Source organism: Ranitomeya imitator, chromosome 1 (assembly GCF_032444005.1).
Source record: "Ranitomeya imitator isolate aRanImi1 chromosome 1, aRanImi1.pri, whole genome shotgun sequence".
NCBI classification, from domain to species: domain Eukaryota; kingdom Metazoa; phylum Chordata; class Amphibia; order Anura; family Dendrobatidae; genus Ranitomeya; species Ranitomeya imitator.
Window position 1 is genome coordinate 491,365,158 of NC_091282.1, and position 24,893 is coordinate 491,390,050.

Sequence of the window (24,893 nt, forward strand, 5' to 3'; positions counted from 1 at the left end):
TGGTCTCCTCTAACCCTACAGGAGAAAATCGCTTTGTCTCTCCGATGTCCTGGGATCTGGTTGGGCGAAATCTCTTTGCCATGGCTGTAGAAGGAGTGGTGTTCTTTGTTATAACTCTGCTGATCCAGTATCGCTTTTTCATCAAACCCAGGTAGGTGATGACTTTTTCTTGTAAATCCTGCCGGCATTCCTGTATTTATGCACTAAACAATAAATGCTTTCTAATAGAGGCAAAATCTGCTGCAGACCGTGAAATATCATTTTTACCACTGACACTATTTCATGAAATGCTAGTGGGAATTAGAAACTTGATCGTTTCCCTGGATTGTAATACAGAATCAAAAAGTCATGCAAGTATCTGATCTGTTTCTCTCCAGGCCAGTGACTGCAAAGCTTCCGCCAGTAATTGATGAGGATGAAGACGTGGCAAGAGAGCGGCAGAGGATAATGAATGAAGGAGGTCGGAGCGACATCTTGGAAATCAAAGGACTGACAAAGGTATGGACATGTTCACATCTGTTTAGCATGGTGAAGCTCTCCTTGGCTGACTCGTGATCTGAATGTTGCCTCGGGCCTGTAACAGGCAAGCATCACACCTGCTTCACAGCATACTGTGAATCTAAGTCTTGGGGGCCACAGGGACATACTTTATACATTTTTGGAATACTTATATTAGGACTAGTGATGAGCGTGCATACTCGTTGCTTGGGTTTTCCAAGCATGCTCAGGGGGGTCTCCGAGTATTTGTTAGTGTTCAAAGATTTTGTTTTTGTTGACGCAGCTGCATGATTTACAGCTACTAGCCAGCCTGAGTACATGTGGGGGTTGTCTGGTTGCTTTGGAATCCTCACATGTATTCAAGCTGTCTAGCAGCCGTAAATCATGCAGCTGCGGGATGAAAACTAAATCTCCGAGCACCAACAAATACTCGGGAGACCATCCGAGTATGCTCGGGAAAACTCAAGCAACGAGTATACTCGTTCATCACTAATTAGGACTTAAAAAGTTGGTATTGATAATTCATCATGATGGCCAGATTTACATAGTTCATATCTACTTTGTAACTGTTTGAGGTTTACTATTATATTCCATGCATGTATTTTTGCATTGTAATTCATTAATGGTCAAGGGAATGTTTTGGAGCTGTTTTTCTAGAGGAATTGTGATACTCCGAAGAGAATACAGTGTCAAAAGTAATTGCTGCATACACCTAGCAAAGAGGCGCTAGACAAAATGCCTGCTTTATCGCCTACTAGCCTGTTCCAATATTTTCTTTTTGCTTATAGAAGTAGATAAAGGTGCCTAGTATCTAGAGATGATTCTAGTACTGTTTATGATTGTAGTACAGAATTTATTGACATGGTTCGGACTTTCTTCTAATCAAAACCTTCATTTTCAGATCTACAGAATGAAAAGAAAGCCAGCTGTTGACAGACTTTGTGTGGGAATACCCCCAGGAGAGGTACTGTACCACCTCTCAGATTATTTATATACCCATTCATCTGCAGTACATTTTCTGCTTCCCATTAATATGTTATCTTCTAATCAACACCAAATACTGTATATCCCATTAACAAGGTCCTTACAAAGTAAAAATTGAAAGTTGAATTTCTCATTAAAGTTAATTGTATCACATGAAATTATTGTTACACACCATCTATACTTATTGACTAAAAGGTACAATATAAGTATTATTGTTATGATCATCATGTAAAAGAAGTTAATCTCTCTGCTGCTTGCAGTGTTTCGGGCTGCTGGGTGTTAATGGTGCTGGTAAGACTACAACATTCCAGATGCTTACTGGAGATACCGATGTGACTGCTGGAGAAGCCTTCTTGAAGGGACACAGGTGATCTTTTCTGCTACCTATGTAGTATCAGGGCCGGCTCCATGTTTATGTGGTCACTTGAGTGATAAAATCAGTGGTTTTGCAGTCCAAAATCCATTTTTTCATAGTCAACAATGAAGCCTATGGCTCACTGTTAGTGTTTCTATCTCCCATACCTGGGTCATGTGACCTAGTTAAGAATTTAAAAAGTAAAATGTGTAGATGCATCCTCCTCAGCACTGTTAGCATGTTGGAAGAGCACCTCTTTGTGTAGTATTGCAAAAATTGCATTGGACAGACAAGACTGCAATGTTGTCCTTTCTGATTGTGTCTTGTGTAATGGAAAGTACACAGGAAGTAGAGCAGAGAGCAGTAGAGGGCAATTACTTCTCCAGTGTACTATGGCATCCGTCCGATGTTACCAGGTGTTGATGGTGGCCTTGGGTGGTCTACTTAAAGTAACTTCAATGCATCTTCATGTGTGTCCTATTCATTTATATGTCAAAGGAATGGCATTTAGTGAGATATAAATAGCATCAGTGGCCTTAAAAACCAGTTGCCGAACATCATCAGTGTCATTTTGACAAGTCCAGAAAGGCTGATTATAAAATCTCTTTAAGAAAAACTATAGTTCTCAGATTTAAATTGCAGAGGCAGTGCGCATGGATATTTTAAGAGAATAATAATCATGTGTGTATTTTGCAGTATCTTGTCTAATATTCAAGAAGTCCATCAGAATATGGGCTACTGTCCTCAGTTTGATGCCATCAATGAGCTGCTGACAGGGAGGGAGCATCTGGAGTTATATGCCTTGCTGCGTGGAGTGCCCGACAAGGAGGTTTGCAAGGTAAGATTTTTTTGTGTGCGACTTTAAATGGACGTCAAGGTTAAGAAAAATTTGTCTGCTTTCTACCGAAAACCTGTTTTACATCGGTCCACAGTAGATTGTATTTGGTACTGCAGCTTATTACTATACACTGTAAAAAAGCTTAGCGGCAATACGAGTTGTAACCTATGGAAAGGAGTTTAGCTGTCATTTTTTTCTAATTTTGAACAATCCCTTTAAGTATTTACTGTACCCCTTACATCTTGAATTTCACACTGTACTGCATACAAAACTGGCTGATTATATTTAGGACTTATGACCTTTCTCAGAGTCAATCTGGTGAGCACCCAATCTGCATGTGTGTTGGGAGGTTTTCAATCTCTGTTCTGGCAGTTGTTACCTATTGAACCTATCCCATCCTAGGAGATACCTGCAGCCTGTCAGAGTGCATGTTCCTTAACCCTTCATGACCCTGGGTATTTTAATTTTTTCGCTCCCCTCCTTCCCAGAGCCATTAACTTTTTTATTTTTCCGTTAATATGGCCATGTGAGGGCTTATTTTTTGCGGGACAAGTTGTACTTTTGAATGACATCATTGGTTTTAGCATGTCATGTACTAGAAAACGAGAAAAAAATTCCAAGTGCGGTGAAATTGCAAAAAAAAAGTGCAATCCCACACTTGTTTTTTGTTTGGCTTTTTTGCTAGGTTCACTAAATGCTAAAACTGACTTGCCATTATAATTCTCCAGGTCACTACGAGTTCATAGACACCAAACATATCTAGGTTCTTTTTTATATAAGTGGTGAAAAAAAATTCAAAACTTAGCTAAAAAAAAAAAAAAAATTTGCGCTATTTTCCGATACCCATAGCGTCTCCTTTTTTCGTGATCTGGGGTCTTTTTGCGTGCCGAGATGACGTTTTTAATGATACCACTTTTGTGCAGATACGTTCTTTTGATCGCCCATTCAACCAAAAAAACGTAATTTTGGCATTTCAAATTTTTTTCTCACTATGCCGTTTAACGATCAGGTTAATCCTTTTTTTATTGATAGATCGGGCGATACTGAACGTGGCAATACCAAATATGTGTATGTTTGATTTTTTTATTGTTTTATTTTGAATGGGGCAAAAGGGGAGTGATTTAAACTTTTATTTATTTTTATTTTTTTCATATTTTTTAAACAATTTTTTTTACTTTTGCCATGCTTCAATAGTCTCCATGGGAGGCTAGAAGCTGGCACAATTCGATCGGCTCAGCTACATAGGAGCAAAGCTCAGATCGCTCCTATGTAGCTGAATTCCTGCATTGCTATGAGCGTCGACCACAGGGTGGCGCTCAAAGCAATCCAGCATCAACAACCATAGAGGTCTAAAGGAAAGGAGACCGCTGGTTGTTATGCCAACACATCGCTGATTCCCGATCACATGACGGGGGTTCTGCGATGCCCTCACTTCTGGCCCGATGTCAGTGTATGACAGCGGCATTTAACTAGTTAATAGCGGCGGGTGAATCCCGATTCCACCCACCACTATTGCGGGCACATGTCAGCTTTTCAAAACAGTTGACATGTCCCAGCTTTGATGCAGGCTCACAGCCGGAGCCCGCATCAAAGTAGGGGATCTGACCTCGGACGTACTATCCCGTCCGAGGTCAGAAAAGGGTTAAAATATCTAATGTGAAATACTGAATGTGTGAACGAGGCCTTATCCCTGCCAACCAATTCGCAAATCACAGTTTTGTCTTATATTGCCTCAGTTAAAAGAGAGCCAAGCCACATATGATATATTTCAGCTTTTAATTAAGTGAGATGAAATGATTGGCTACTTTTATGTTTTAAGAAATAAATAATATACTAGTACTAAGAATGACCTAATCTATAATATCCCAGGTTTTCTTCCTTTTATAAAGCGTCTCCCACTTGTTAGTACAACTTTTCGCAGACTGCATAGAGCTCAAAATGGCTGCTGGTGGAGAGACATGCCTCCTCCAATTGAAAACCACTTGAAATGGAAAAGATGTTTTCAATTGGAGGACTGATCAGGTCACATGTTCCTCCATCAGCAGCCATTTTGAGAACAGAAGAACTGTGCAGTCTGAGGAAAGAGGAGAGCCTGTAATACTTATATACTAGTAAACGCCACAAAATCATGCCCCCAACACATCTGTTAAAGCAAAGATAAAGTGGACAGCCCCTTTAAGTTGCATGCATTTTGTTTTGCTGGAAATAAGTAGCATGTATTGAGCCAAGCTTGGTTTAGTAAATCTGATATTTTTCAGTTACATTTTCTTCTTCTTATTATTATGATCTAGGATTTATCTTCCAATGTTCCAGCACTGTAAAGTTGATGATGTTCTTGTCCCCCTTGCTAGGTTGCGGAATGGGCTGTGCGGAAGCTAGGCTTAGTGAAATACTCCGACAGATGTGCAGGAGGCTACAGCGGAGGAAACAGGAGGAAATTGTCCACAGCTATTGCCTTAATAGGAGGACCACCAGTAGTATTTCTAGTAAGCTATTTATGTGCTTCTCTTTTTTATTACTTTCATCCACAATATCTAAATATCATATATTAAAAAATGGCTGCTATATTTCCAAAACTGTAATGCCGGATGCTTAAAGGTTTTTATTTTTTACTGATATACATATGTTTGGTCCTACAAAATCATTTCATATCTTTTGCCTTTTATGTCAAATTTTGTAAAAATGTTGTATCGTTTGCCTTTTATACCCTTTGTGTTGTTGCACTACCTAGTATGGGCTGCAGAATGTATTAACTGAGAATCAAGTCCATGGGGTCGGGGTAAGTTTTAGGGTATGTTTCCACGGGGCGTATTCCTTCAGTATTTGCTGCGGATTGGACGCTGTGTACAGCCACAGCGTCCAATCCTCAGTGTCCAGATGTTACAGCATAGTGGATAGTATTTTATGAAATCCCATCTTCACTATGCATACAAACACGTAGGCGGCAAACCTGCATAACCGGACATGCGGCGCGTCTTTATAGACCGCAGCTTGTCTATTTATACAGAATTTACACAGTCTATGTATAGGATGCGGTAATTCCACATGTGTTCAATGAGCACATCCGGAATCACCGCGTGTACAAAAGGGGGCAACGCTTTGGGCGGAGTGCTGGGATTCAGGCCCGTGGACACACACCCTTATATCTGTCTTTTTCCGAGCTCCTCTCTCAGCTAATTTATGACCACAGACCACATCAAAGTTGAATTTGCAGGTAAATAAAGAGCCAACAAAAGACAAACGGTGCAACATTTTTCATAAAAACTGGATTTTAGCCTAAAATGCATGCAGTTAGGTAAAAAAAATGTCCCCCCAAAAGTGGACAACCTCTTTATTGTAATTTTAGAGTATAAAAAAAAAATATTCAATCTTTAAAATGACAGGATGAACCAACCACAGGAATGGATCCTAAAGCAAGGCGCTTCTTGTGGAACTGTGCCCTGAGTGTTATTAAAGAAGGAAGATCCGTGGTGCTAACTTCACACAGGTTAGTGTTACTTCTGAATACCTATGTCAGGAAAGTGCGGTCAGAGAGTATTACAACTTCAGGTCCTGTGCTTTTTCTGAAACAGTACTTTGCTTCGATAAAAGACCGCAGGGGATAGTCACAATACTTACATGGAAATAACATTTTCCATCCAGAGTAGCACTAATATAGGAGCTTGACATGAGTAACCTTATCTACATTGTTTAGTAATTTCATGTATTTTTTCTTGCCTTGTACAGTATGGAAGAATGTGAAGCTCTCTGCACAAGAATGGCTATTATGGTCAATGGCCGATTTAGATGTCTGGGGAGTGTACAGCATCTAAAGAATAAGTAATTCAGATTTCTTTTCTTTTTACATAAACTGCATCGTTTTATATTAGATGATTGCATTAGTTGAGTTTTATATGCTTTTATGCTACAGTCATGTCTTTGTCTACTACTGTCCCATAAAACACTGAAACTGATATATGAGATTTTACTTTTTCATATAAATAATGACAAAAATATGACAAAGCATTATATTATATAAAAAAAGTCATTCAATTAGATTTTATAAACTCATATAAAGAATGAAAGAATAGTAAGTGATTTGTTTTGCTCAACAGGTTTGGTGATGGCTACACCATCGTAGTAAGGATATCCGGGTCAAACCCAGATTTAAAGCCCGTGGAAGAGTTTTTCAGTCATGCTTTTCCAGGGAGTGTATTAAAAGAGAAACACAGAGGAATGTTGCAGTACCAGCTGCGCTCTTCACAATCCTCCTTGGCCAGGATCTTCAGCATCCTTTCCAAGAACAAGAAAAGACTTCACATTGAAGATTATTCAGTCTCTCAGACCACTCTTGACCAAGTAAGTACTTACAAAATAAGTGGAGGTTTCTTTCATGGTTCATAAGGTCCTACAATTTATCGATGACACATCTATTCCTCCTGAGTCATCATTGCAATGTCTTCATTTATTTGGAGTATTTTGCTCCTTTCTAATGGCTTTAGTATTTCAGCCTTATTCTCTATATGTTTTTTTTAAGTTGTCTTGCGTTTGAGGTTTTTGTTTAATTTGTTCTCAACATCTTTGTTTATCCGTAATGTGACTTTTAACAAATATTGAATTTTTTGGCAAATCTCATTCCAATCCCCCTTTCTGGAGTAAGGTTTCTAGAAGAGTTATCAATTTTGCGCATTTTTGCAACTGAAATAAAAGCAAACACTTTTGGTGTTAAAAGTGACAAAAACTGGTTAAAGGGAACCTGTCAGCAGGATTGTGCACAGTAACCTACAGTGTCAGGTTGGCGCCGTTATACTGATTAAAATGACACCTGGGTGATGAAATCCGTCTTGCGGTTGTTGTTTAATCCTTATTTTCAGTGTTTAGTTACTGATATGCTCGTGCTCCAGGATGGCCTGTGGGGGTCTTCATGTGGTGCTCTGATTAGGTATTCATCTGTATGGCTTCTGACAGGTCATGTATTTTTTTTTTTTTAATATAAGGAGAACCTCAGCCACATTAATTATATACACAGTACACGTGATTATGCTGCAGCGCAGGAGCCACGGCCGTCACCTGTCTGCAGGAGGGTTTTTTTCAGTATCTATATATATATATAATTGTCTAAGGGTTTTTCCGTCTGTCTGTCTGTCTGTCTGTCCTGGAAATCTCGGCTCTCTGATTGGTCGAGGCCGTCAGGCCTCGACCAATCAGAGACCGGAACAGCATCGACGTAGAAATCCCGCGTCTCTGATTGCAACGGGCACAGCGACGATGATGTCATAAAGGACGTAGACATCCTGCGTCTGATTGGTCGAGGCCGCCAGGCCTCGACCAATCAGCAACGGGCACAGCGACGATGATGTCATAATGGTTGCCATGGCGACGATGATGTCATAAAGGTTGCCTCGACCAATCAGCGACGGGCACAGTCTGCCGCGAATTCTGGAATCATCATTGTCCATATACTACGGGGACATGCATATTCTAGAATACCCGATGCGTTAGAATCGGGCCACAATCTAGTGTACATATATTCATTATGTAAACTAGGGGACAGGTCAGTGACGGATCAGCGACCTGTCAGTAGCCATCATTATGAATAGCTAATCAGAGCACCACATGAAGACCCCCCCACTGGCCGCCCCGTAGCACGAGCATATCATTAACTCAAAACTGAAAATAAAGATTACCCAACAACCACAAGACGGATTTCATCAACCAAGGTATCATTTTAATCAGTATAACGGCGCCAACCTGACACTGTAGGTTACTGTGCACAATCCTGCAGACAGGTTTCCTTTAAAGATAATAAAAAAGAGTGTTTTTGATTTTGCACCAAATTCATAAACCACATATAACACTTAAGTAAAAGACATCAGCAACAGCAGGTCGTTTTCTCATACAAATTAATAGGACCATTTTGATTATTTTGTTATCGCTTTTTCCTGACTTTTTTTTCCAGATCTGCTCAAAAAAAGCAGATAAATATGCAGCATACCAAGTCAGTAAAGGTCAAGATTATTTTATACCTGAAATGTTTATTAAATGAAAAAGTAGAAATGTTATAAAGATATTTTTACAAGGCTACTGGCAAATAAGCAAACATTCTGCCTGGTGACACCTGTGGCATTGTAGGACTATAATGAATGGGCAGAAGCAGTCATACCCTCATACTGTGTCATAGCAACATGTCAGAAAATCTTTCTTTTTTAAAGAAGTACACCCACTAACTTGTTTTCATGAAATGTGTGTGTACATGCATGTAATGTAGTGTGAATGTACTAATATACTCCTGTACCGCTGCTTTCTCTGATGTCCAGCGCTCTTCCTGTCTGCTTCTTAGTGACTTCAGCGCTCTGCAGACTCTCCGGGTCATGCTGTGCTCTCCGTGACCCGGAAGTATCTTTGACAATGAAGGCCTGTGTAGTGTCAGAATGTGGCTCCATAGGCTTTCATTACAAAATAGATTTCCAGCTCACGCATAGCGCATACAACGAGCCAGCTAGTCAGAATTGCGGTGACATCATAGAGAAGAACGGCGCTGGATCCCGGAGAAAGTGGCAGTAGGGGAGTATATTAATACACTTACACTACAGAACATGCATATACACACATTTAATGAATATAAAAGTTAGTGGGAGTGCTTCTTTACAGAAAATCTGAAGTCATTTCATTGGGTAATGGTAAGCTACATGTAAATACTGTTTTAAACATGTGCACTCGTCTAATTGGAAGTGCAGGTGCTGGAAGAAAATGAAGTTATATTCTCCCTGCAGCCACTCGCTTTCACACATTGGAGAGATGCCAGAGCCGTCAGCTCTCTACACAGTTAGTGCGCTCTAACTACTCCACCTGTTCTTGACGGACTCCTTGTTCTGCAAACACGCTAAAGAGCAAGATGGCAGCATGAGCAGTGGGTGTGATTAAAGCGCACTCATATTAGACTGCTCCACTTCTTTAAAATGGTATTTACCTGCAGATTACCACTAGTCAGGTAAGGACTGATTTTATTTGCTAATAGGTTCATTGTCATCAGGTCTTATATGTAAAATTACAAATAGAATTTTTTTTTTTTTCATATACTTTATGGGTTTTTTTTTTTTAACCCTGAGAGGTACCTTGTCTGCACATATCTTCCAACTGATACTTGTGTAGGGAAGGGTACTTAACATTTAGGTGATATATGGAGTGAGAAATAATGTGTCATGGCAATAACAACAGTCAAGAAGCCATTCTGTAAAATGTTTGATCAAGAAACTTCTCTAGATTTGAGAGGGAGTTTTCTCTTTGATATTCTCTTAAACATCACATTTTGTATTACTTAGAGAATAAGAAGAAGAATCTGAAATTACTGAAATTAATATGACATCTTCTTTATCCTTTCAAGGTGTTTGTTAACTTTGCCAAGGACCAAAGTGACGATGATCTTTTAAAGGACTTGTCATTACATAAAAACCAGACTGTAGTAGATATGTCCGTTCTGACATCTTTTCTTCAGGACGAGAAGGTGAAAGAAAGCTGCGTGTGACAAGCCAAACAGGGAATATCTGGAGGTTTTGTATAAAATGCCTCTCTTGGCAGTAGTTGGGACACAAATGCCCGGAAGTCAGGTCTGTAGGACCAGAGCAGGGAGGCATCAGATACTGGACAACTAGACTTACCACTCAATGCAATGCAAATCAATGCAATGACAGAAACAATTCCAGAACAGGGGCAGTGCCTCTTGTGTTGCCTTGTTGTACTGTACGCAAGTAGAAGACTTGAACGTAGAGGCCAACAGTATGACAATGTGAATCTAAAGTGTTGGACCCACTGGATCCTGCTTGAACGTGGGTTTGTAACCATAGCTATTATGTACAATGTAAATTTTTTATTGTTTATTGTATTCTTTTCCAGGATCGCAACAATCTTACCACTGACAAATAATGACTAGTAACTATTTATTAATGGATAGGGCATCTACATGTGTGTCAGGAGATCCAAAGTTTCCCCAGAAGGACTAGCTTTAATACCTTGTAATGTTCTCAGTGGTTTGGGTTATCGTGATGTTACCATTTACGCTACCGTGGGTACATTTTCTATGGGCTTTGAGGCACAGTCTATCATTTTGAAGTGACTTTTATTAGTCTGCAAATATCAACAATAAAGTCTCAAAAAACAAGTGGCAGTTCACACTGGGCCAGTGTAAAATCCTCCTAAGCTGAAAAGCCGCTGCATCCCACATTCATACATGTGCCATGTAGAAGGAGGATCCAGGGTCACAAGGTGTCATGCATCCAGCATTCATACATGGGCCATGCAGAAGGAGGATCCTGGGTCACAAGGTGTCATGCATCCTTCATTCATACATGCGCCATATAGAAGGAGGATCCAGGGTCACAAGGTGTCATGCATCCCACATTCATACATGTGCCGTGTAGAAGGATCCTGGGTCACATGGTGTCTTACATCCCTCATTCATACATGTGCTGTGTAGGAGGAGGATCCTGGGTCACAAGGTGTCATGCATCCCACATTCATACATGTGCCGTGTAGAAGGATCCTGGGTCACATGGTGTCTTACATCCCTCATTCATACATGTGCTGTGTAGAAGGAGGGTCCTGGGTCACAAGGTGTCATGCATCCCACATTCATACATGTGCCGTGTAGAAGGAGGATCCAGGGTCACAAGGTGTCATACATCCCACATTCATACATGTGCCGTGTAGAAGGAGGATCCAGGGTCACAAGGTGTCATACATCCCACATTCATATATGTGCCATATAGAAGGAGGATCCAGGGTCACAAGGTGTCATGCATCCCACATTCATACATGTGCCGTGTAGAAGGAGGATCCTGGGTCACATGGTGTCTTACATCCCTCATTCATACATGTGCTGTGTAGAAGGAGGATCCTGGGTCACAAGGTGTCATGCATCCCGCATTCATACATTTGCCGTGTAGAAGAAGGATCCTGGGTCACATGGTGTCTTGCATCCCTCATTCATACATGTGCTTTGTAGGAGGATCCTGGGTCACAAGGTGTCATGCATGGGTACAGCACTGAGTATCTTTCTACTGCAGATTGTCCAGCTTTTCTACATTTGTTTTTGGTAGCATTGTTACATGTGTCCTGTGGTGTTATTTTTGCATTTTACTATTGTCTTTAGTACGATTTGTATTCTTTTTACACCTCAAGTAACATTTTAGTTTCCTTTGTCTTACCTTCGCAGACTGCAAAGCCAATACTTCCGTTTTTGGAATAATTCTTTAGTCCTAATGTCCTGTTTCACATATTCTTCCATTTACTAAACCTATGCACTCCAGGATCATGGGACTCCAGTGCATTTTCAGTACAGTAACCAGTCATTTTAGTTGAACTGATGTGCAGTTTTATTTCCTTCTGCCATATAGTTAATAGAAATAATACTATGATTGAAAAATACCGAAAAAATGTTCTATACAAGCATACCACTGTTTTTTATTGGCACATCCTTTACATTTTGATCACTTTCTGTGTATTACAGATTGTAGTATACTTTTTAAGGGTTTTTCCAAATGCTTTATTTTAGATAAAAGTAGAAAAAAAAGTTGCCAAAAGCCTGCAGTATACACTTTTTTTTGTTTAGTCAAACAGTTTCACTGCCACATTATATCTTTTTCTCAGGTAGAATCTAATGTAATGGGGATAATAAAAACACAATAGAGAACAGATGTATGATTAGTGATTTGGGATAAGATTGCAGGTAAACCTGTGCTGAAAGGTATGGCAATGCACAACCAAGGTAACATGTTCAGGTACAGAGTCAGCTCTGCTACATCTGCATAGTAGCCTGTGCCACCATAGTATCCAGCGTGGCGGCAGCGCACAGGTGCCACTTGTTGCTGCTGCCCCGAGAAGTGCAGGCAGTGTGGACATTGTAGTGATACACATGATTTGCAGGGAATAGAACATTTCCCCCCTGCACTGACATCACAGCCCCCTCTCTCACTACACCCATGTCCATACCCGGACCCCATTTCTCTACAGGTAAACGGCCATCATCAGGAACTGAAACTATAACCATTAGAAAGTACATATAATGATGACCTGCACAAACTGTTAGAGCCAATGTCTGGTTTACAGGAAGGCCACCCAAAGGGCATTAGTAAGGAAAAAATACCTTGAAAATATTGTTAACCTGGATTTTTATATATGCAGAGAACTATTCAGGAAAGTTAGAGTGCTTCCTGTAATGTTATTCTGCAGGAAATGTTATGATATGGTACCAACAGTTATGGTCACTGGTAAGGTACATGTCAGTATATCAGTTTGTGAACAAGCCATTTTGTAAAACAACCCCCTCCCCCCTAACAAGGCTTTGAGAAGAAATGCCACTTATCCCCTAGAACAGAGAAAGCTGCTTTGATTTGGTGGTAATAAAGGAATGTGACAGTGAGAAGTTCCCTTGAAATGCTTGTACCGTAAAGAAGCCTTCCAATCTATCTTATCAATGCAATTTTTGCGTTTTTTTTTACCTCAGTCTATGCAAGAAGCTATATTCCTGCACCTTCCGCGCTACACAAAATGAGATATTTTTATTTTTTCTCAACACTGCCTTACCAGATTGCACTGACATTGGAGAAAATGTAAGGATAGCGTAAGTGATAGATGGCTAGGAAATTGCAACTTGTGTCACATGCTTATACGATGCCATAGGCATAGTGCCAAGTTAGTGATATCTACGCCATACTGATTCACTGTACCAGATTACTGCACCATAATCTGCACATTCTGCATTTGTTCATGTCGGTGTGACATTGGATATGTATTGATGTCATCTGTGTCTGTGGTTTGCTTTATTGGGAACATTCAGCAAATGCCTGGTAAGACTAGGACATTTTTAATGGGTGGGAATTCACAGATCCGCTCATTTCGTGAATTATCTTGTTCTTCAGATTTCACGTGCCACTAATTTTTCTTTATTCTGGTTGGTTGTGGGAGCTTGACACGCAGACGCAAATTTGTGTAGCTCCGAATCAGAAACATTTCTCCCATGTGATGTGATGTTTTACATGCATTATGTTTCATTATTTTTGGTCCTTCATTCCAAGCACTTTATGCTGTTTTTAATGGGATCTATTTTTGCACTGGAATACCCATTAACATTGCAAAAAATTTAAAAAGTACAAAAGAGAAAAAAGTAAAAAAAAAAAAAAGTTAAAAAAGGTTTTACAATATAGTAGTTTCTAAGTTAAATCCTTACATTGAAATTTCCGTGACTGAAAAATATTTGTATTGTTATTAACTGTTTAAGTATTAAAGTGTAGACTTAGATCTATGTTAATTGCCTTGTAATATGTCACGTAAAGTTTAATAAAATGAAAGTGACACCTACGTTGTTTTGTTCATGTCCTGCAGCACTCTTCTGCTTTAAAAGGGTTGTTCCATCTTAAGAAAGGAAATTGCAAAGCTTCTTGTTTTTATCCATTTATTAAGATCAAAGAGTTTCTTGAATCTGTTGTTTACAACTGGTCGCCAAGGTTACTTGCCATCTCTGCAGTCCTAGCTGTCCCTGGGTGGTGGGTTGTAGGGCTTGTAAAGGAAAAAAAACACAAAGAAAAGCGCTCCATATGTGTATTGACAACACCATCCGATGATTGTGCTAGACGGGCACAACACTGAAGACAGCACAAGTGGCTCTCGCAAATCGCTGCTGCACCGACCTCCGGCCCCTAATGCCTTGAGCTGGAGTTGTGACACGGACAGGAATAGGAAGGAAAATGGCGGGTGTCAAAAGGATTCCTGGGTGGTAGGGCTAAGTGATCTGTCCCTGGGTAGTAGGACTAAAGGTACCTTCACACATAACGATATTGTTAACGATATCGTTGCTTTTTGTGACGTAGCAACGATATCGTTAATGAAATCGTTATGTGTGACAGCGACCAACGATCAGGCCCCTGCTGGGAGATCGTTGGTCGCTGAACAAAGTCCAGAACTTTATTTGGTCGCTGGCTCTCCCGTGGACATCGCTGGATCGGCGTGTGTGACACCAATCCAGCGATGTCTTCACTGGTAACCAGGGTAAACATCGGGTAACTAAGCGCAGGGCCGCGCTTAGTAACCCGATGTTTACCCTGGTTACCATCCTAAAAGTAAAAAAAAACAAACGCTACATACTTACCTACAGCCGTCTGTCCTCCAGCGCTGTGCTCTGCTCTCCTCCTGTACTGTCTGTGAGCGTCGGTCAGCCGGAAAGCAGAGCGGTGACGTCACCGCTCTGCTCTCCAGCCGCTGTGCTCACAGGCAGTACAGGAGGAGAGCAGAGCACAGCGCTGGAGGACAGACGGCTGTAGGTAAGTATGTAGTGTTTGTTTTTTTTTACTTTTAGGATGGTAACCAGGGTAAACATCGGGTTACTAAGCGCGGCCCTGCGCTTAGTTACCCGATGTTTACCCTGGTTACCGGCATAGTTGGTCGCTGGAGAGCGGTCTGTGTGACAGCTCTCCAGCGACCAAACAGTGACGCTGCAGCGATCCGGATCGTTGTCGGTATCGCTGCAGCGTCGCTAAATGTGAAGGGGCCTTAAGAGAGACACTACATAGTAGAGCTAAGAGAGACGTCCCTGGGTAGTGGGGCTAAGAGATCTGTTCCTGGGTAGTAGGGTTAAGAGCGCTGTCCCTGGGTAATAGGGCTAAAAGCTGTCCCTGGGTAGTAGGGTTAAAACAGCTGAACCTGGGTAGTAAGGCTAAGAGCTGTCCCTGGGTAGTAGAGCTAAGAGCTGTTCCTGTGTAGTAGAGGTAAGAGATCTGTTCCTGGGTAGTGGGGCTAAGAGAGCTGGTCTTGGGTAGTAGAGTTAAGAGTGCTGTCCCTGGGTAATAGGGCTAAGAGCCATCCCTGGGTAGTAGGGGTAAGAGAGCCATCCCTGGGTAGTAGGGGTAAAAGAGCCGTCCCCTGGGTAGTAGGTTTAAGAGAGCTGTTCCTGGGTAGTAGAGCTAAGAGAGCTGTTCCTGGGTAGTAGGGTTAAGAGTGCTATCCCTGGTAATAGGGCTAAGAGCAGTCCCTGGGTAGTAAGGGTAAGAGAGCCGTCCCTGGGTAGTAGAGATAAGAGAGCTGTTCCTGGGTAGTAGTGTTAAGAGCGCTGTCCTTGGGTAATAGGGCTAAGAGCCATCCCTGGGTAGTAAGGGTAAGAGAGCTGTTCCCTATGCAAAGTAATGGCTGCATCTGCTCTGATGAAAAAAATGGAACCACAAAAAAGCTGACGGACTTCTTTTTTTCACTTTTTGTGCTGGCTGCGTTCTTGGCTTAAACTTTTTGTGCTGGCTGACAGCAATCATTGGGTTCACCATTTCTGCAGGCCGACTGAATTCACTGCGTTCACCGCTTGTGCAGGCTGTGTTCACGGCATGCGCTGTTCACTCACAAAGATGGCACCTGCTCTTCATGCTGGCTCCGTCTCTCTTTTGGCTGCATATGCACAGATTCGAAAATCACATCCACTCTCTGTGCTCACTACACCCCCTCTGCTAAGCAGTGGCCGTGTAGACATATAATCCAACCAGTGCTTAGTAGAGGAGGTGGCGCCAGCACAGGGGGCGGCTGCTATCTTAGATTTTGAGCTCAGTACACTTCAAAACTGTTCCGACTGGCTCTCCACTTCCCGTACGCAGAGCTGGTCGGAGCAGTGTTGAAGTGTGGCCTGACCTCTTGGGCTGTATAGAATGACATGGTGGGCCTTGAGTTTGACACCTATGCTTGTACTGAGCAGGCAAGTGCAGCTCATCGGAGAGAGCGCTGTTCACGCCAGTAGCTCATTCATGCCATCATCACAAACTGTCAGACAGCAGAAGCACACCGCCCCAAGCAAGCAGGATGGCGGAGGAGTAATGCGGTACTGAGCATGAGAGAAACCCTTTCAGAGGAGCCTACATTTTGGCTACACACAGAAAAAGCAAACTTTTCCATTCTCATGTTACAAGGAGATCTGCAATGTAAAAAGTAATTAACCGATCTGTTCTAAATTAGGTATTCTGTAGAATGAAAAATCAGTCGCATGCCCTAAAATGAATTATTTGCCGTGTCTGAATAGGTTTATGTAAAAAACACACTCATTAGCACTGTGCAGCAAAATATGGCAGATTTTAGAGTTATAATTATATTCAAAGTCCATGACAAAATTTTCCAAATCTTCATTTATTTTGTATCGTGTATGATCATTTGCACGCTGGACATATCAATGAGGTTATTAATGGTTGTCTCAGGAAAGTTCTGCCACACTGAATGCACATGAGCACACAAATGATCAAGATCCACTGCTGGCAGCGCACTTTACAATCGCCGACTAATAACTTCCAAGTTGCTCAATGTGAGACAAGTTAGGATACACTGCGGGCCACAGTAGCACATTTAGGTCACGCAGCCTTCTAACAATAGTACGTGTGGCTTGTCACTAAAAATGGCTCCTGAGTCACATTGGAGAAATGGCCGTACCACTGGTTCCACGATTGATCCATTTTGTACTGCAAGTGAAATTGGATCCTATGGTGTCAAACAGTATCTACACAAACCATTAAAAGACATTTTCACACGATTGAGCTATGAGCCAGACCGTCCTGCGTCAATTGTTCTCTTGACTTCATGCCACTGCTCTCATAAGCGATCATGGTATAGAGCTCGATGGCAATGGAGGGTGGAATGAAGAAATATCCTCTTCAGTGATGAGTTTTGCTTTTGTATTGGACACTGATAGCTGGAGATGGGTTTGGAGACCATGTGGGCGACGTCACACCAAGAAAAGGCCTTCACAAGGCAACATCACCATTCTTATGCCCAGGTTTAAGACATCAGATGAAAATGTACAGTGGCCGGACCCTTCTAACCTTAATTTCTGGTAAACTTATGGCAAGCTGTTACATTGATTTGCTCATGGAAACAGTGGTACAGTCATTTACCCAAAGTTTAATAGGAACCACTTTTTACACAAACAATGCCATATTGCATGCTGTTCGTGCTACTGTGAGCAGCCTACGTGGCTGGCCTAAAAAGTGCTATGGTCTACAGCATCTCCAGACTTGTCTCCCATTTAGAACTTCTGGAATGTTATTGTTTGATAATTGCAAATAGAGAACTGCCAGAAGTGCATCTTGATCATTTGTGTGCCCAAGTGCATTCAAAGTGGTATAACATTCCTCAGACAGCCAGCAATAGCCTCACTGATCATATACCTAGGGGTTTACGTCTGGGTATTTCTGTGCTCGTACGCAATACTGGATGAGGGTCTGTGCACACATTGTAGATTTGTCACAAAACCTGAAGAGATTCCTGATGCCAGCAAAGTGAATGAGAATCCTGAAGTGTCATGCACACGTTGCTTATTTGTGATTAGGAGATTCGGTGCGATTTAGAGCTGCAGAATGTCAATTTTCTTAAGCGTTTTTGCTGCAGATTTCACACATACTAACGAGTGGGGAAAAATCAACACCAAAACGCATTTAAAAGACAACAAAAACATGTTTATTTTATGCAGCGCTTTTTCTGCAAAGTAATGCAGAAATGGTGCTGAATTTTCTGCACATACCCCAATTCTGAAAATATATATATATACACATATATACTGTACATAATCACACACACACTTGGATCTATTGAATTAAATCAGTTCCTGGAAAATACACCTTTTCTTCTGTATTTTTCTTGTGATTGTGATGACTGATTGTAAAAAAAAATAATAATAAATCAGCCGAAGTTCTGCATAGTATAATCTTTTTAATACAGAGATGCTTGTAAAGAATTGTAATAATGTACAGAGAAAGTATTTCGGATTTACACAAATCAGTTACGTAGATAAAATCTGGTATAAAAGTCGTCACAGACTCAAACGTGTATGGATTTGACAAGTGAAAATTCCTTCAATGTGTTGTGGTCAACTGCTTCAAGATATCCATGAGGAATGGCCGGTATCACTTCATTGGGGAGAATGGAGCGGGAACCAGAAGGAAATTGCGCTGTGACTCAAGAAACCCCACGCTTTCCCTCACTGAAAAAGAAGGCAGAACATTTTTTTCACAAAGTGTGGAATAAAACATTTTAAAAAGCGATAAGTGTTTAGAACTGTAAAGAGCAATGAGAAGACAGTGTCATACACCTCCGCTCCTGCCATCTCATCACAAGCTTTTATCTCCATGTTATTCTGCTTGGATGCCTGGGAAGCTTCTTTGGAACTCAGGAGCTAAGGGGTCCTAGTCTGCTTTTTCTTTTTCTCCAAAAATAAGCAATAAATTCCCCTCTGTGAAACTATATGACATTAGTATCCAGTCCTTGATTTAGGTTCAGCTACAGTACATAGTCATAAACAAAACAGACTTCATCAAGGAAAAATCAGGCCTCACCAAGATCTTTGCTTGTGAAGGTTAAAGCTATTATAGCACTGTACTAAGGGCTCTACTTCTGAAGGGGAATCAGTCAGGTAATCTGACCGCAGCATGAGGTAGGGGACAGAGACCCTGAATCCAGTGATGTGTCACTTAGTTTACTGGGTACTGTAGTTATGATAAATCTGCAATAGAGAAAACGTTTGATTCTAACAAAGTTCAGATGTCAAGCTATGTATAACCCCTTCCACACCACAGCTTCCTGAATACATTGTTTATTGACAGAAAACGGACCAGTGCTGGGGTCGTGGTTGGACTAGAAGGCACGAGACCAGTTGTCATGTAGAAGTATATATGTAACATAGTAACATAGTTAGTAAGGCCGAAAAAAGACATTTGTCCATCCAGTTCAGCCTATATTCCATCATAATAAATCCCCAGATCTACGTCCTTATGATACAATATTGTTCTGCTCCAGGAAGACATCCAGGCCTCTCTTGAACCCCTCAACTGAGTTCGCCATCACCACCTCCTCAGGCAAGCAATTCCAGATTCTCACTGCCCTAACAGTAAAGAATCCTCTTCTATGTTGGTGGAAAAACCTTCTCTCCTCCAGACGCAAAGAATGCCCCCTTGTGCCCGTCACCTTCCTTGGTATAAACAGATCCTCAGCGAGATATTTGTATTGTCCCCTTATATACTTATACATGGTTATTAGATCGCCCCTCAGTCGTCTTTTTTCTAGACTAAATAATCCTAATTTCGCTAATCTATCTGGGTATTGTAGTTCTCCCATCCCCTTTATTAATTTTGTTGCCCTCCTTTGTACTCTCTCTAGTTCCATTATATCCTTCCTGAGCACCGGTGCCCAAAACTGGACACAGTACTCCATGTGCGGTCTAACTAGGGATTTGTACAGAGGCAGTATAATGCTCTCATCATGTGTATCCAGACCTCTTTTAATGCACCCCATGATCCTGTTTGCCTTGGCAGCTGCTGCCTGGCACTGGCTGCTCCAGGTAAGTTTATCATTAACTAGAATCCCCAAGTCCTTCTCCCTGTCAGATTTACCCAGTGGTTTCCCGTTCAGTGTGTAATGGTGATATTGATTCCTTCTTCCCATGTGTATAACCTTACATTTATCATTGTTAAACCTCATCTGCCACCTTTCAGCCCAAGTTTCCAACTTATCCAGATCCATATGAGATTCTAGAAGAAATTCTATAAAATAAAGAAAAACTGTGTCATGCTCTTGTTTTTTTTACATGGGACACATGGCAGGGCCTGTACAGTAGCACCCGGACGTTGTGTCCTGTATACCCTGCCAGGTCAACGACTCCTAAAGACTAAGAGTATGTTTCCATGTTCAGTATTGGCAGTGCTTTGAACGCAGCTCCATCCAAAGCACTGCTGGATTTTGAACGCGCGGTGATTCCGCATGTGTTCATTGAACCGTGCAGAATCACACATTGGACTGTCATATTTATCTTGCGGACACTGAGCGTCTTCATAAGATAAATTGACATGCTGCGGTCCAGAAAGACGTGCCCGATGTGAGTATACGAAGGGCCGCCGGAGGCGTCCATACATGCATAGTTGAGATGGGATTTCATAAAATCCCATCCACTATGCTGTAACATCTGGACACAGTTTCCAATCCGCAGCGTTTACTGAACGTGTAAACATACCCTAAGGGTAAGGTTCCACGTTCTGAATTGCCGTCGCTTTGGACGGAGCGGAAAACTCGCACCGCCCCCTTCTATAAACGCGGTGATTCCGGATGTGTTCATTGCACACATCCGGAATCTCCGCACCCCATTCATAGGGCCCTGTGATTTACCTTGCTGCGATGCAGCGTTGCCGCAAGGTAAACTGACATGCTGCGTTCTAAAAAGACGCGCCACATGTCCGGAAACACAGGGCCGCCGGATGTGTGTTCACACGCATAGTGGAGGCGGGATTTCATAAAAACATCTGGACGCTGCGGGTTGAACGTCGCAGCTGTATGCAGCGTCCAATCCGCAGCTAATCTGGGTGTAATCCGGCACGTGGAAACATACCCCAAGTGCTTGCCTGAATCCATGATAATACAGTTCTGGCAAAAATTAACCCCTTAATCCCATATGACGCACTATCCCGTTGAGGTGACCTGGGACTTAATTCCCAGTGACGGGATAGTACGTCATATGCAATCCGTGAGCGCGGCTGGGTGTCAGCTATAGCAGCTGACATCCGGCACTATGTGGCAGGAGCGGTCAAGGACCGCCCCCGGCACATTAACCCCTGGGGGCATAGGGAAGCATTGCACAGGGAGGGGGCTCCCTGCGGGCTTCCCTGAGACGCTCGGTACAAGGCAATGTGCTCACCTTGTATCGAGTGTCTCCACCCTGCAGGCCCCGGATCCAAAATGGCCGTGGGGCTACTTCCGGGTCCTGCAGGGAGGTGGCTTACAAGCACTTGCTCAGAGCAGGCGCCTGTAAGCCTGGAGCAGTGCATGTCAGATCGCTGATCTGACACAGTGCTCTGCAAAGTGTCACATCAGCGATCTGTCACTATATAGTGATGTCCCCCCTGGGACAATGTGATAATGTAAAAAAAATATATATATATATTTAGATGTGTAATAAAAAAATAAAAAAAAATTCCTAAATAAATAATAGAAAAAAAATATTGTTCAAATAAATACATTTCTTTATCTAAATAATAAAAAAAAAACAAAAGTACACATATTTAGTATCGCCGCGTCCGTAACGACCCGACCTATAAAAACTATCCCACTAGTTAACCCCTTCAGTGAACATCGTAAAAAAAAAAAAAACGAGGCAAAAAACAACGCTTTATTATCATACCGCCGAACAAAAAGTAGAATAACACGCGATCAAAAAGACGGATATAAATAACCATGGTACCGCTGAAAACGTCATCTCCCACAAAAAAACAGGCCGCCATACAGCATCATCAGCGAAAAAATAAAAAAGTTATAGTCCTCAGAATAAAGCAAAGCAAAAATAATTATTTTTTCTATAAAATAGTTTTTATCGTATAAAAGCGCCAAAACATAAAAAAAGATATAAATGGGGTATCACTGTAATCGTACTGACCCGAAGAATAAAACTGCGTTATCAATTTTACCAAACATGGAACGGTATAAACGCCCCCCACAAAAGAAATTCATGAATAGCTGGTTTTTGGTCATTCTGCCTCACAAAAATCGGAATAAAAAGCGATCAAAAAATGTCACGTGCCCGAAAATGTTACCAATAAAAACGTCAACTCGTCCCGCAAAAAACAAGACCTCACATGACTGTGGACCAAAACATGGAAAAAATATAGCTCTCAAAATGTGGAGACACAAAAACTATTTTTTGCAATAAAAAGCGTCTTTTAGTGTGTGACGGCTGCCAATCATAAAAATCCGCTAGAAAACACACTAGAAAAGTAAATCAAACCCCCCTGCATCACCCACTTAGTTAGGGAAAAATAATAAAATTAAAAAAAAAATGTATTTATTTCCATTTTTCCATTAGGGTTAGGGTTGGGGCTAGGGCTACAGTTATGGTTGGGGCTAGGGTTAGGGCTACAGTTAGGGTTGGGGCTAAAGTTAGGGTTGAGGGTGTGTTGGAGTTAGGGGTGTGGTTAGGGTTAGGGGGTGTGGTTGGGTTAGGGTTTCAGTTAGAATTGGGGGGGTTTCCACTGTTTAGGCACATCAGAGCGACAAAAGTGACATGGCGTCCGATCTCAATTCCAGCCAATTCTGCTTTGAAAAAGTAAAACAGTGCTCCTTCCCTTCCGAATCTCTCCCGTGCACCCAAACAGGGGTTTACCCCAACATATGGGGTATCAGCATAGTCAGGACAAATTGGACAACAACTTTTGGAGTCCAATTTCTCTTCTTACCCTTGGGAAAATAAAAATTTGTAGGGCTAAAAAACCATTTTTGTGGGAAAAAAATGATTTTTTATTTTCACGGCTCTGCGTTATAAACTGTAGCGAAACACTAGGGGGTTCAAAGTTCTCAAAACACATCTAGATAAGTTCATTGGGGGTCTAATTTCCAATATGGGGTCACTTGTGGGGGGTTTCTACTGTTTAGGTACATCAGGTGCTCTACAAATGCAATGTGACACCTGCAGACCAATCCATCTAAGTCTACATTCCAAATGGCGCTCCTTCCCTTTCGAGCTCTGCCATGCACCCAAACGGTGGTTCCGCCCCACATATGGGGTATCAGCGTACTCAGGACAAATTGTACAACAACTTTTAGGGTCGAATTTCTCCTGTTACCCTTGGAAAAATACAAAACTGGGGGCTAAAAAATAATTTTTGTGGAAATTTTTTTTAATTTTATTTTCACGGCTCTGCGTTTTAAACGGTTGTGAAACACTTGGGGGTTCAAAGCTCTCACAACACATCTAGATAAGTTCCTTAGGGGGTCTACTTTCCAAAATGGTGTCACTTGTGGGGGGTTTCAATGTTTAGGCACATCAGGGGCTCTCCAAACGCAACATGGCTTCCAATCTCAATTCCAGTCAATTTTGCATTGAAAAGTCAAATGGCGCTCCTTCCCTTCCGAGCTCTGCGATGCTCCCAAACAGTGGTTTACCCCCACATATGGGGTATCGGCGTACTCAGGACAAATTGTACAACTTTTGGGGTCCATTTTCTCCTGTTACCCTTGGTAAAATAAAACAAATTGGAGCTGAAGAAAATTTTTTGTGAAAAAAAGTTAAATGTTCATTTTTTTTTAAACATTCCAAAAATTCCTGTGAAACACCTGAAGGGTTAATAAACTTCTTGAATGTGGTTTTGAGCACCTTGAGGGGTGCAGTTTTTATAATGTTGTCACATTTGGGTATTTTCCATCATATAGACTCCTCAAAATGACTTCAAATGAGATGTGGTCCCTAAAAAAATGGTGTTGTAAAAATGAGAAATTGTTGGTCAACTTTTAACCCTTATAACTCCCTAACAAAAAAAAAATGTTGGTTCCAAAATTGTGCTGATGTAAATTAGACGTGGGAAATATTACTTATTAAGTATTTTGTGTGACATATCTCTGTGATTTAAGGGCATAATAATTCTAAGTTGGAAAATTGCGAAATTTTCGCCAAATTTTCGTTTTTTTCACAAATAAACGCAGGTAATATCAAAGAAACTTTACCACTATCATGAAGCCCAATATGTCACAAGAAAAGAATGTCAGAATCACCAGGATCCGTTGAAGCGTTCCAGAGTTATAACCTCATAAAGGGACAGTGGTCAGAATTGTAAAAATTGGCCCGGTCATTAATGTGCAAACCACCCTTGGGGCTTAAGGGGTTAAGAGACCACTGCAAAATTTTCAGTTTGTCTGATTTTTCAGTTCATAATCATTTAGAAAATCAACAATACTAATGCTTTAACTCAGGAAGTGTTCAGAAATCAATACTTGGTGGAATAACCATGATTTTTATTCAAAGCTTTCATGCGTCTTGGTATGGTTTTCACCAGTCTTTCACACTGCTTTTGGGTGACCTTATGCCACTCCTGGTGCAAAAATTTACGCAGTGACTATCCATCTTCCTCTTTACTACATTCTAGAGGTTTTCAGTGGGGTTCAGGTCTGGAGAGTGGGCTGGCCATGACAGGGATTTGATGTCCTAGTCCTTCATCCACACCTTGCTTGACCTAGCTTTGTGGCATGGCACATTGGCCTGCTGGAAAAAACAGTCCTCAGATTTGGGGACTGGGACAGATTTGGGGAACATTGCCTGCGCAGACGGAATCAACTGTTTTTCCAGGATAACTTTGTATGCGGCTTGATTCATACGTCCTTTGCAAAGAACAATCTGCCCAATTCCAGCCTTGCTGAAGCATCCTCAGATCATCACTGATCCTCCACCAAATTTCACAAGGGGTGCAACACACTGTG

General features: G+C 41.5%; 2 protein-coding genes across 5 annotated transcripts in view; one reads left to right on the forward strand and one right to left on the reverse strand.

The window, feature by feature from the left end:
* ABCA1 (ATP binding cassette subfamily A member 1) overlaps positions 1–13,787 on the forward strand; it is a 132,128-nt gene extending 118,341 nt beyond the window's left edge. For both annotated transcript variants that reach the window (XM_069765939.1, XM_069765928.1), the window contains 10 exons: positions 22–151; positions 378–498; positions 1,400–1,462; positions 1,743–1,849; positions 2,534–2,675; positions 5,027–5,161; positions 6,059–6,162; positions 6,402–6,494; positions 6,770–7,013; positions 10,039–13,787. In XM_069765939.1, the coding sequence (XP_069622040.1) occupies positions 22–151; positions 378–498; positions 1,400–1,462; positions 1,743–1,849; positions 2,534–2,675; positions 5,027–5,161; positions 6,059–6,162; positions 6,402–6,494; positions 6,770–7,013; positions 10,039–10,179 (1,280 nt within the window). In that variant the 3' untranslated portion in view covers positions 10,180–13,787. The remainder of the gene's footprint in view (positions 1–21; positions 152–377; positions 499–1,399; positions 1,463–1,742; positions 1,850–2,533; positions 2,676–5,026; positions 5,162–6,058; positions 6,163–6,401; positions 6,495–6,769; positions 7,014–10,038) is intronic.
* A 4,570-nt stretch (positions 13,788–18,357) lies between these two features.
* NIPSNAP3A (nipsnap homolog 3A) overlaps positions 18,358–24,893 on the reverse strand; it is a 93,286-nt gene continuing 86,750 nt past the window's right edge. For all 3 annotated transcript variants that reach the window (XR_011320790.1, XM_069765962.1, XM_069765949.1), the window contains one exon: positions 18,358–18,648. Coding sequence is in view for 2 of the 3 variants with exons in the window: in XM_069765962.1 (XP_069622063.1) it covers positions 18,572–18,648 (77 nt within the window). In the remaining variant the exon portion in view is untranslated. The remainder of the gene's footprint in view (positions 18,649–24,893) is intronic.